The sequence below is a fragment of the Balaenoptera physalus genome, assembly GCF_965194825.1.
Source record: "Balaenoptera physalus genome assembly, chromosome: 1".
NCBI classification, from domain to species: domain Eukaryota; kingdom Metazoa; phylum Chordata; class Mammalia; order Artiodactyla; family Balaenopteridae; genus Balaenoptera; species Balaenoptera physalus.
The window spans coordinates 175,533,295-175,545,206 of record NC_138882.1 but is presented as its reverse complement, the minus strand read 5'-3'; the positions used below and the strand labels follow the sequence as shown (position 1 = coordinate 175,545,206).

General features: G+C 56.7%; 1 protein-coding gene across 3 annotated transcripts in view; it reads left to right on the top strand.

Annotated features, from left to right (window-relative positions):
- Nucleotides 1-11,912, top strand: part of RPS6KA1 (ribosomal protein S6 kinase A1) — a 35,704-nt gene that overhangs the window by 14,947 nt on the left and 8,845 nt on the right. For all 3 annotated transcript variants that reach the window (XM_082463524.1, XM_082463525.1, XM_082463526.1), the window contains 14 exons: nucleotides 91-172; nucleotides 1,856-1,936; nucleotides 2,118-2,197; nucleotides 3,579-3,685; nucleotides 4,411-4,448; nucleotides 4,797-4,939; nucleotides 5,332-5,402; nucleotides 5,717-5,805; nucleotides 6,765-6,829; nucleotides 7,085-7,187; nucleotides 8,645-8,775; nucleotides 10,147-10,272; nucleotides 10,494-10,583; nucleotides 10,968-11,126. In XM_082463524.1, coding sequence (XP_082319650.1) covers nucleotides 91-172; nucleotides 1,856-1,936; nucleotides 2,118-2,197; nucleotides 3,579-3,685; nucleotides 4,411-4,448; nucleotides 4,797-4,939; nucleotides 5,332-5,402; nucleotides 5,717-5,805; nucleotides 6,765-6,829; nucleotides 7,085-7,187; nucleotides 8,645-8,775; nucleotides 10,147-10,272; nucleotides 10,494-10,583; nucleotides 10,968-11,126 — 1,365 coding nt within the window. The remainder of the gene's footprint in view (nucleotides 1-90; nucleotides 173-1,855; nucleotides 1,937-2,117; nucleotides 2,198-3,578; nucleotides 3,686-4,410; nucleotides 4,449-4,796; nucleotides 4,940-5,331; nucleotides 5,403-5,716; nucleotides 5,806-6,764; nucleotides 6,830-7,084; nucleotides 7,188-8,644; nucleotides 8,776-10,146; nucleotides 10,273-10,493; nucleotides 10,584-10,967; nucleotides 11,127-11,912) is intronic.

Sequence of the window (11,912 nt, the reverse complement as noted above, 5' to 3'; positions counted from 1 at the left end):
GAGGTCAGCCTGGGACCTGGAGCATGGGAGCTGATGTGTTCGGCCCCCCGCCCAGCTCCTCCTCTGCTTTCCCCCCCGCTGCCTTCTCAGGTCTTCCTGGTGCGGAAGGTCACCCGGCCTGACAGTGGGCACCTGTATGCCATGAAGGTACTAAAGAAGGCGACACTGAAAGGTGAGTGGGGGGTACTTCCCCCATGCGGAGCCCAGGCTGGGCACAGATTGAAGGAGACAGCCCAGCTCTCAAGGGCCTTGGGTCTGATGGAGGAGATAGCTCTGTCACCAGGAGTACCTGGTCTGAAGGTAGAGAAACAGGCCTATTCTCAGCCGCTCCTTATCCCCCACCTCACCTGATGGCAAAGACAGGGTCCATTCAGAAGAACAGACTTCTGGGGATTAACCCCACCCCTTCCCGCTCCCCTTAAGCCAGGTGCTGACTGTAGCTGAAGGTGAGTGGAAGGAGGCAGGGGGTGAGTGCACTGTGTTTGCGGGGGGACTTGTTCTGTCAGCAGAGTTGCTTCGCAATGCTAGGAGAGTCAGAGGGAGACGTCTCGGGGTGGAGAAGGGCGTGAGAGGAGAGGAGGGAACCCGAGAAAGGAGGCAGCTGGGTGGGTAGGAGAGGGTGGGTCAAGGCAAGGCCGCAGAGATGGATGGGCTCAGAGAAGGGAGCTGAGCCCAGGTCTAGAACCCCTGGACTTGCAGAGGGCGTGAGTGTGGTTGGGAGTGGGCTTTGGGCTGGGTAGTGTCTCTTTGACCAGCCTGGGAACCAGTGTGGCCACTGACCAGGGGAAGCGGGCCCCGGCTGGGGTGGGGGGCGGCGGAGAATAGGAGGTATTGGCCTTGGGGTCATGGAGCCACAAAGGGCTGTCTGTGGGGTGATGCAGCTGTGGTACCCCAAGGCCAGCCTGGTAGGGATGGGAGTCCTTCCCCAGGAGGGATGGTGGGAGGAGAAAAATGCTGCGAAGGGCTCCCAGGCTGGGGCAGGAGAGGCTGAGCAGACTCTGCAGCGCGGTGCAGTTGGTGCTGTGACCAGGGAGCCCGGGAGAGCGTGGGTTGTAGCCTCACAGGGTGTGGGCTCACATGGGAGTAGCCTTTTTTTTTTTTTAATTTATTTATTTAATTTATTTATTTTTCGCTGTGTTGGGTCTTTGTTGCTCGTGCGGGCTTCCTCTACTTGCGGCGAACAGGGGCTGCTCTTCGTTGTGGTGCGTGGGCTTCTCATTGCAATGGCTTCTCTTTTTGCGGAGCACGGGCTCTAGGTGCGCGGGCTTCAGTAGTTGTGGCACGTGGACTCAGTAGTTGTGGCTTGAGGGCTCTAGAGCACAGGCTCAGTAGTTGTGGCGCACGGGCTTAGTTGCTCCGTGGCATGTGGGATCTTCCTGGACCAGGGCTTGAACCCGTGTCCCCTGCATTGGCAGGCGGATTCTTAACCACTGGAACGCCAGGGAAGGGAAGTCCCAGGACTTTTACTCTTTAAAAAAAAAAGAAAAGTGTTTGTGGGATGCCTGCTGAGACCCATGAGTCTGAATTTCAGGCCCAGAGAATCTGCCCTGGACTAGAATTGGGGATTTTTATGCCAGATGGAGAGGGGGCTGATGAAGGCATCCCAGGGGGAGCCACGGGGGCAGAGGCTAAGGGCACACAAGGAACAGGTTGCTTAAACTGGCTGGATTGAATGGCCTCCTTGGAGCATGGCAAGAGACAGGGCTAGAGAGATGGGCAGGGCACCAAGGGCCAGCTCTGGGCCCTGTCGAGAGACGTGAGGAACAAGTAGAAAAGAGGGTCCTTCTTAGCCAGGGCTGGAGGTAGCTGTGTTGGGTGGCCAGACCCTTGGTAACCGCCTTCTTCCTCTGACCAGTGCGTGACCGCGTTCGGACCAAGATGGAGAGAGACATCCTGGCTGATGTAAACCACCCGTTTGTGGTGAAGCTGCACTACGGTGAGACCACAGACCCTACCTGAGCTTCTACCCTACCTGCCAGCCTTTGCCCTTGCTGGTGGGCTGTTGCCTTCCCTGTATGTTGCCCTGTCTGCCACCCAGCAGGCTAAGGGAGCTGGGATCAGAGGGGCAGGGCCCAGGGCCCAGCTGGTTCCACCATGGCCTTTTCCCCTCTCCCCAGCCTTCCAGACCGAGGGCAAGCTCTACCTTATTCTGGACTTCCTGCGTGGCGGGGACCTCTTCACACGGCTCTCTAAAGAGGTGAGCTGACACCCCACTGCCAGGGCACCAGGATGGAGCTGGCATGACAGTGAGACCTCAACCTGGGACTCCTCAGACCTACCCAGCCGTCCCTGACCCACCCTGGGACAGAGGCCATTCCCTGGCAAAGCCTCTGAGAGTTTCCCCCAAGATGGTCTGAGGAGAATCAGGCTCTGGATCTGATACTGCCCTGATTCCAGGAAGCTAAGGGTGGCTCTCACCTCTTCACCTCCATTCTTTCAGGGCTTCTCTGGGCAAGGCTATGAGGGATGCAGAGAAGCCCAAATCCACCTAGAAAGCTAGATGCTTTAACATTATGTCCAGTTAACCAAAAGGATTTTGAACTCACACAAAAGAAATTGAGGACTTCCCTGGTGGCGCAGTGGTTAAGAATCCGCCTGCCAATGCAGGGGACACGGGTTCGAGCCCTGGTCCGGGAAGATCCCGCATGCCGTGGAGCATCTAAGCCCAGGCGCCACAACTACTGAACCTGTGCTCTAGAGCCCGCGAGCTACAACTACTGAGCCCACATGCCACAACTATTGAAGCCCGTGTGCCTAGAGCCTGTGCTCTGCAATAAGAGAAGCCACTGCAATAAGCCCATGCAATGCAACGAAGAGTAGCCCCCGCTCGCCACAGCTAGAGAAAGCCCGCATGCAGCAACAAAAACCCAACGCAGCCAAAAATAAATAAATAAATAAATTTATTTATTTAAAAAAAAAGAATTTGAGCCAAATATAAAAATGAGACCATTAATACAACTTAAACTTTAGAAGAGAACCAAACTTTTTAAATTTTTAAAATGTTATTTTAACGTTTAAATAGATAATACATGATTGAAAAGAAAAATATTCATTGAGAAGTCTTCCTCCCACTCCAGCCCCCTCTACCACCCCCCCAACAGATAAACATTTTATTGGTTTTTATCTAAGCTTCCCACGTTTCTTTGGAAATACAAACCAGTTCATTGTGTGTTCTGAATCCTGACCCCTACTTTCTTACATACAAAGTACTGTTCTGTATCTGCGGTTCTGTATCTTGCTTTTTTCACAGCAGTGTATCTTGGAGATGGATCCATAGCAGAACATGGAGGAATCCTTGTTCTAGTTTATGGCTGCATAGCACTCCGTTATGTGGGGGAGGGAGTTTATTCTAGTCTACTGCTTGACCCTTGGGTTGTTTCCAGCCTTTCGCTGTTTGCATTTCAATGCTACCATGAGTGACTTGGATGCTAGTCATTTTATTCTTCAGACCCCTTCATACAGAGCAGGGTGTACGGCACTGGAATCTCTAAGGAGGACTGGGAAGCTGCTGACTGCCCAGTGCCCCAGCTCCTGAGCAAGAAGCGATCCCAGCTGCAGCCCTCTCCCGCCTCTTGCAGGTTATGTTCACGGAGGAGGATGTGAAATTTTACCTGGCCGAGCTGGCTTTGGGCCTGGACCACCTGCACAGCCTGGGCATCATTTACAGAGACCTGAAGCCTGAGAAGTGAGTGAAGGCCCAGCTGCACCCGGCCTCCCTAGGGTGTGCAGAGGCAGGCCCTGGGGCCTCTTCTAGGACAGAGCCAGCCCGCTGGGGGACAGAGCCAGCCTGACGGGCTGCCCCATGGACGGGTGGGTGGAGCAGAGTGGTGGAGGCAGCAGGCTCACCCGAGGGGCTGCCTGATCTCTAGTACTGCCATTACCAAGGGCCAGGTACCTCTGTGCCTGGGTGTTGCCTACTTTTTTTGCTAATCCAGTGTGACATCTGAGATGCCACCATTGAAGGTCATTCCTTGATATGGCCCTCTCTAGAATTTTCCTTAACATCTGAATATCCTCAAGTGGTAACTTGGGAGCCTGGGGCAGGTGCTGAGGTAGAATGAGATGTGGCTTTAGAGTCAGGCAGACCCGAATTCAAATCTTGTCTCTACCACCTACTAGCTCTGTAACCGGGGGAGTTATTTAACCTCCCTGAGCCTTAGCTTCCCCATTGTTAAAATGGGGCCATGAAAGTACCTACCTCACACAGTTGTTTCAAGAATTAGCAAGAAGGTAAGCAACCCACCTACAGGGCACCACCAACACCCGCTCCACCTGCCCATTCATCAGATGAGCGGCCCTGGGTGGATCCCTTCTCTGGGCTGGACCCGACCCCCACAGGCCCCGTGGTGTCCCCTGAACCCACTGAGGGCCCACAGCTGAGGGGCCCTGACTCCCATCTCTCCATTGCAGCATCCTTCTGGATGAGGAAGGCCACATCAAACTCACTGGTGAGTGGAGGGCACCTGACCCCTCCGGTTTCAGGGGAGGGCAGGATGGGCTCTTGATGGGCCTGGGCTGAGTGCCAGGGGATCCGCTTTTTCTGAGAGGCTATGCCAGGCACTTGGAAGCGGTCAAAAGCCCAGGCCCCAGACCTGGAAGGCCCTGGGTTTGAATCCCAGCTCCCCACTGTGTAACCTTGGGCAGGTCACCTAACCTCCCTGAGCCTCAGCTTCCTCCTGAGTGTGATGGGGGGTGATGCCCTCAGGCCTCTGGGCGAGAGGGATGGGTGTGCAGGGAGTGGCAGCGAGGAAGACAGGGGGTCCTGAAGATGTGTCTTCTTGCCCTCCTTGCCACAGACTTCGGCTTGAGCAAGGAGGCCATTGACCACGAGAAGAAGGCCTATTCCTTCTGTGGGACGGTGGAGTACATGGCCCCCGAGGTCGTCAACCGCCAGGGCCACACCCACAGTGCAGACTGGTGGTCCTATGGGGTGTTGATGGTGAGTGCCCAGGCAGGGATAAAGCATCCAGCCCAGGCCCTGGGCCTCAGTTTCCCCATCTGTGTAAGGGGGTGGATGATGGTCTCTAAGGCTCTCCTCTTGTCCTCTCACAGCTAAGCTGGCCTCACCCTCCACCCAGCTGCAGTTTCCTTCCTTGGAAGGATTCCAGGCTCAGCCCCACCTGGGGTGCCCCCAGCCCTGTGCTGGGCCTCTCCCTGGCTTTGGACCCCTAGTACTGTTCCTCGTGGTCTGATTGACAGAGCGGGGAGGGACAGACACAGTTCTTAATCCAGGTGGACCTCCTAGGCATGGAGCTGAGTGGCCGGGGTGGGAGGAGGTGGGGGGGCATGGGAGATGGGACCAGAGCCTGAACAGACCCTTGTTCTCTGCAGTTTGAGATGCTGACGGGCTCCCTGCCCTTCCAGGGAAAGGACCGGAAGGAGACCATGACACTGATTCTGAAGTAAGCTCCAGCCCCTCTCTGACACCTCAGGGTCTCCTCCATGCCTGGCCCCAGTTTGGGGGCCAGAGTAACACCCTGCACCTGCCTCAGATTCCCCATTAATGAGACACTCCTCTGGGTTGAGCATTGTGCTTCCTAGGGCTCCCTTTTCACCCATAGGGGCCTGTGGGAGGGGAATCCCTGAATCTTTGGGAGGGGACTTTGAGGATGGCTTGTCTGGACTGAGCTGGAAACTAGACGTGGACAGAGGTGGGAGGTGATACGGGACCTCTGGGGTGGGGCTCTGCCCTGATGAGACCCGGGGGCCATTTCAGGGCAAAGCTAGGCATGCCGCAGTTTCTGAGCACAGAAGCCCAGAGCCTCCTGCGGTCCCTGTTCAAGCGGAATCCTGCCAACCGACTCGGTAAGCAGCCCCAGCTCAGGGGAGGGGAGCGGGGTACAGCTGCGGTCTAGGCCACGGGGCCACATCGGGGGCTGAAAGAGGCCGTTGTCCTTTGTGTGGGGAGACAATGCCCCCGGCCACCCTGCTTTCTGGCTCCATGTGTGGCGTTTGGGGCAGTGGGGTGACCTGTGTGTAGGGAGAAGGCAGGAACTGAGTCATCTCTGCTCCCCCTGGGGATGAGGACAGAGGCCCCACACGGGAGGAGCACGAGCTCAGGCGCCAGAGGCTCAGGTCCCAGTCCCAGCCCCATGACGGGACCCCACTGCTTGGTACACAGTGGTCCCTCCACAAATATTTGTTGATCGAGTGAGTACCATTTGTGAGCGAAGTGACCCAAGGCAGTTGACTTCTCCCCCCAGAGCCCTAGGTCCTCGTCTCCATGGAGGACAGTGATCTCAAGCTCTGTTGATTAAATGAAGTCACGCGAATGTGCCTGGAGCAGCTGCTCAGTGTGTGTTGGCTCCTTGGCTCCTGGGTTCACCTGGATCATGACCAGCTTTGTAAGGTCCCGTCCAGGTCCCTGGGCTTGAATGGAGTGAGAGCCTGTCTGGTGGCTGACAAGGGCAATGGGATAAGAGCAGCAGAGATGAGGCCTGAGTTGGGAGGGAGGTGGGGGCCCCCTGCAGATCTTGGAACAGGTTCGGCCTGTCCTGACTTTGGCCTTGGGCAAGTTGCCTGGCCTCTCTTCTCTGGGCTTTCCTTCTCCTGTCAGTACATTGGAGCTTGTTCATAGAGGGGCTCCAGACAGCGGAAAATGCTGAGTGGGCAGTAGGCCTCAGGGTGATGGCTGGATGGATTTGGGGCAGCGTGAGCCCAGCCACTGGTCCCAGACCACAGTGAGGCGAGGCTGCTCGGAGGACAGGGCGGGTGTCTGCGGGTTGGAGCATCCCAGGGCAGACCTCTCATCTGGGCTTTTTCAGGCTCCGGCCCTGATGGGGCAGAGGAAATCAAGCGGCATGTCTTCTACTCCACCATTGACTGGAATGTGAGTGTGTCTGTCCACCCCAGAGCCCCAGTCAGGGATTCATCTGTGGTCGGAGGGGGCTTCTACTGCCTAGGGCATCCCATAAGAAGCAAAGGTGACACCATGGCCTTGGAGGCATGGGCTGGCCTCCCAAGGGCAAGTGGTTATGCCCTGTCTGCATAGCCTGTGCTCCGTCCAGGCCATTGACTCCTGCACGGGGCCACTGGCAGGCTGTGGAGGTGCCGAGGTGACCAGTGTGCCCGCCCCGCCTTGCAGAAGCTGTACCGGCGCGAGATCAAGCCACCCTTCAAGCCGGCTGTGGCACAACCCGATGACACCTTCTACTTTGACACTGAGTTCACATCCCGCACGCCCAAGGGTGCGCCCGTTGTCCGGTTTGTCTTGGACTGGTACAGGAGGGAAGCAGGGAGTCAGGGGCCTCGGGGCACAGGGGTGGTCAGGGCTGCGGCAGGCCCAGGTGTGTGGGCAGACAGGAGGATGGGTCTCTGACTCCTTGTCTCCATCTCATTCTGCCTGGTCGTCCCACTCCGGGACTCTATGGGCCTCTTTGCGCCTGGGTGAGGGGGGTGGGGGTGAAGGCCACAGCAGAGAAGTCGGGACCCCTACGCCGGGCATCTTCAGCCCCCTGGAAAGACGAGACACATCAGGCTCACACTCACGTCAGGGCTAAAGTATCTGACCCGGCAAACACATGAGGTGGAGATGGTCTGGCAGCAGGAGTGATAGTGCCCACAGGTCAGGGGCGAGTGTGGGAATCGGCTTTGGCTACTCTGACCACTGGGCTTCAGTGACTCATCTGAAACATGGGCTCAGCCATAGACCCACTCAGTCTCTGGGGTTACTGCTAGAAGCCAAGTAGGGGGCTTCTGGGAGGGAACTTGGTAAATCCTAACATTTTGGCCAGATATTGGGGAAGAGTGTTCGTTCTGGAAGGTCTCCTGGAGGGGCGGGTTTAGCAGAGGGGGTGCTTTTCTCACTGTGGCTTGCACATCTCTGATGTCAGCGAGCTTAGCACTTCTCCAAGCAGTCTGTCCCATCTTTATTTGTTGATCTGACAAATACGTACCAAGTCCCTACCGTGTGCCAGCCATGGGAGCATTGATGGTGAACAAGACAGACCCAGGCCCTGCCTTCACATGGCTCAGGCTGTAGTGGGGGAAGAGACATGAGGACAGCTCTGGGCAGCACGACAAGTGCAGCTTAATGGGGCGAGGGGCTGCAGGAGCAGCATGAGGCCGGGTTTCTCAGAGGACAGTGTGTAAGCTGAGCCTCCAAGGAGGGACAAGGAGTGGATTGTAGTTAGCAGGAACAGCATGTGCAGGGGCTCAGAGTCTTCCTTAAGGATCTGAGAAGCTTGGTGTGGCTGAGCTGTGGAGTGGGGAGAGAGGAGTCTAAGCTCACAAGCACCTCATTGCCAGGCTGAGGAGCTGGGCTCTCCTGAGGGCAGAGGGGGGCATTTGAAGGGTACAGGCAGGGGGTAGACTTGTGGTTGGAACTATCCCTCTGGCTGCTGCACAGAAGATGGACCTGAAGGGGCAGACCAGAGGCAGGGAGGCCTCCAGGAAGGGATAAAGTGCCTTGGCCTGGGCGGGTGGTGGAGGTGAGGGTCTTTCTGTTCCTTGTGTGTCAGGGCTGGGCTCTTCTAAACACACATGGGCAGATGGGCTAACTAAGGCCGGGGATGAGGGGTCCTGCCCAGGCTGCCACCACGGCCAGCTGCTGAGGCAGGCCTGGAAGCCCCTGGGGTCCACTTTGCTGGGCTGCCTCGGGTCAAGGGTACCTCCTCTGGCTCACATCCCTCTCCTGCCCCTGCAGACTCCCCAGGCATCCCCCCCAGCGCTGGTGCCCATCAGCTGTTCCGTGGCTTCAGCTTCGTGGCCACTGGCCTGATGGAGGACGACGGCAAGCCTCGGGCCACGCAGGCGCCCCTGCACTCGGTGGTACAGGTGAGGGGCAGGAGGCTGCTGCTCAGTTGTCCTTTTCCACCTAGAAGCCACAAGGCAGAACTGCTGAGAACACAGGCTCTGGACTTGGATAGGTTTGGGTTCAAACCCTGATGCCACTGTGGAGCCCATCGGGCCTCCAGCCTCCTTGAGCCTCAGTTTCCCCATTTGTAAAACAGGGATAACAACACGGTTATGAGGTTCCTGACACAGAGCCAGGACATTGTAGGGCCTGGGTAAATGCCAGGGAGTGCCCAGGGTGGTGCTGCTGGGGAGTGGCTGGTCCTGACGGGGGTGGGTGGCGTGCCACTCGGGTCTCCTTCCACTTGTCCCCCATTTGCACACTTTCCCGGCTCTGTAGGAAATTTAGAGTCGAGAGGCAAGAAGGTGAACTTCAGGAACTTCCCTGGTGGTTCAGGGGTTGAGACTCCATGCTTCCACTGCAGGGGTTTGTGGGTTTAATCCCTGGTCGGGGAACTAGAATCCTGCATGCTGTGCCGTGCGGCCACAAAATGACAGCAACAAAACAAACAAAAACAAAAACAAAACCGACAACAACAACAAACAAACAAAATAAAAAAGAATGTAGACTTTGGAGCTCCCTGCCTGGGTCAGAGCTTCCAAGGTCAGGGACTGTGGAGGGGACATTCACCTTCCCAGTGCCTCAGTTTCCTCATCTGTAAATGGGGGTGATGATAAAACCTTTCTCCAAGGATTGTTTCGAGGATTATGTGAGTTAATGTGTGTAAAGTTAAGGTGACTATGTGATTTATCATCCACCTGGGATATCTTGGTCGCGGACAAACGTTAAACCAGACTGGATGTGAGGACAACAGACGTGATCCAGGGCCGTCCACGGGCTGCGGGTCACCTGGTGAAAAGTGCTCGGAACAGTGCCTGCCACACTCTCAGCACCGTAGCAGCATCTGATACTGTTAATGTCTCAGAGCCTCGAGACACCCCTTGAGGTGGGCTGTGTCACCCAGAAAGGGGAGGCAACTCACTGAAGGCCACGTAAGTGGCAGAGCTGGAACCTGGCTCAGGACTCCTGCATCCCTCTCAGTGCTGCCTGGGCTTCTCGGAGCTTGAAACCACTCCATGTGTGTTGTGGCCTATTGCCTGCCCCCTCCAGCACCCACTAACCACAGACTGCAGCCAGGCACCCTGGAGAGAGTGAGTGTGCCCATCATATAGTGTAGAAAACAGGCCCAGAGAGGGGCAGATTCTTGCCCGAGGTCACACAGCCAACCTTCTACCCCGGGCCTCCAGCCTCTTGCCCGGTGCCATCTCCACAGTGCCAAGGCCTTGGGTTCTGGGGGGATGACCTCTGCATCCTAGAGCTCGGGGTCAGTCCCACCTGTTGGTCTCCTGCAGCAACTACACGGAAAGAACCTGGTTTTTAGCGACGGCTATGTGGTAAAAGAGACGATCGGTGTGGGCTCCTACTCCGAGTGCAAGCGCTGTGTCCACAAGGCCACCACCATGGAGTATGCTGTCAAGGTAGGCCTCTCGACCTTGTCTCGGCTGAGGCCGCTCGGCGGGGTGGAGGTGGGGGGCTATGTAGCCCTGGCCCGTTGGTGGGGGAGGGTTGGTGCCTGAGGCTCTGTGGATGGGTGAAAGGTGTGCGGCTGAGACTCCACGCCCTGCAGCGTGGGCTCTGTGGCGGGAAGGGAGTCTGGAGTCGGTCCCTCGGACACCACCACACGCACCCCTCTCCTCAGGTCATCGACAAGAGCAAGCGAGATCCCTCGGAAGAGATTGAGATTCTTCTGCGGTACGGGCAGCACCCCAACATCATCACTCTGAAAGATGTAAGTGGGGGTCCTTGAGAGTGGGCTGGGGACGGGGGCCCTCGACTCTAGGACCGGTCTCAGGGCTGCCATTCTTTTGACTTCTGATCCTCCTCCTCTGCTTATGGATGGGGGGACCCCTTAGTGCCTCTGATCCGGCTGCACCCAAGTGCCCTCCACTTCAGACCCAGGCAGTCTCTGAGAGCTTTCCTGCCCATCAGGACAGAGCCAGCATCCTGTCCAGGGGCCCAGATAGGTGAAGGCCCTGCCAGGGTGACTGAAGCACAGAGCAGAACACACGCCGAAGCCTCATGTCATTCCTTCCTTCCTGTCCTGGTGAGCTGGTGGCCAAGGGGCCCAGGCCTGGCATCAAGGGGAGGGGCCTGATGGTGAGGTCTCTGGCAGGTGTACGATGATGGCAAACACGTGTACCTGGTGACAGAGCTGATGCGGGGAGGGGAGCTGCTGGATAAGATCCTACGGCAGAAATTCTTCTCGGAGCGTGAGGCCAGCTTCGTCCTGCACACCATCGGCAAGACCGTGGAGTATCTGCACTCCCAGGGGGTAAGTCTTGGGTAGGGGGCACCAAGTGGGCGTGGGGGGCGGCCAAGGGTCATACCGTAAACAGAGTGTATGAACCATGACTGGCCCAGGCAGTGTTCAACCAGCCAGACAGAGGGGAGACTTGGGATGGGTGAGGGGGCGAGTGGATGGACATAAGGAAGGGAGGGAGGGAGAGATGAGGCCAAACTGTGAAAAGGAACATTTATTCAGGACCTAGGCAGGCGTCATGTTGAGTTCTTTCCTTACATTATCTCAGTTGATTTTCACAACAACCCTGTTAGGTAGGTGCTGTTATTGGCCTCACTTTACAAGTAAGAAGGCCGAGGCTCAGAGATGTGAGCTCACTTGCCCAAGGTCACACAGTCCAGGAAGAATGGAGCCAGAATGTCTGACTGAGGAATTTGGGTGCAGGGCTACAGATGGGGAGTGGGGCTTTAAGTTAGGAAGGAGCAGGATCACTGTGGGAGCTGCAAGGCTTCAGGGAGGTGAATCCGGCCATGGGTTCGGCTATTAGGACAGAGGAAGTGGATGCAAGAGGAAATGCTTCTGGAAACACAGCAGGCGCTACAGAAGAGTGTGAGTCTGAGCCGTAGGACTTGTCCTTATCATTGCACAAGGCGGAGCTAGAGAAGGTCCTTATAGGGTATCAAAGCTGAAAACAGAGTCAGCGTGAGTTTCTCTCTGGACGAGATGATGTTTTAGGATGCTTCTGGTCAGGCAGTATGGGGGTTAAGGACGCAGGCTCTGGAATGAGACTGGCTGTGTCCAGCTCTGCGTGTTAGGTTG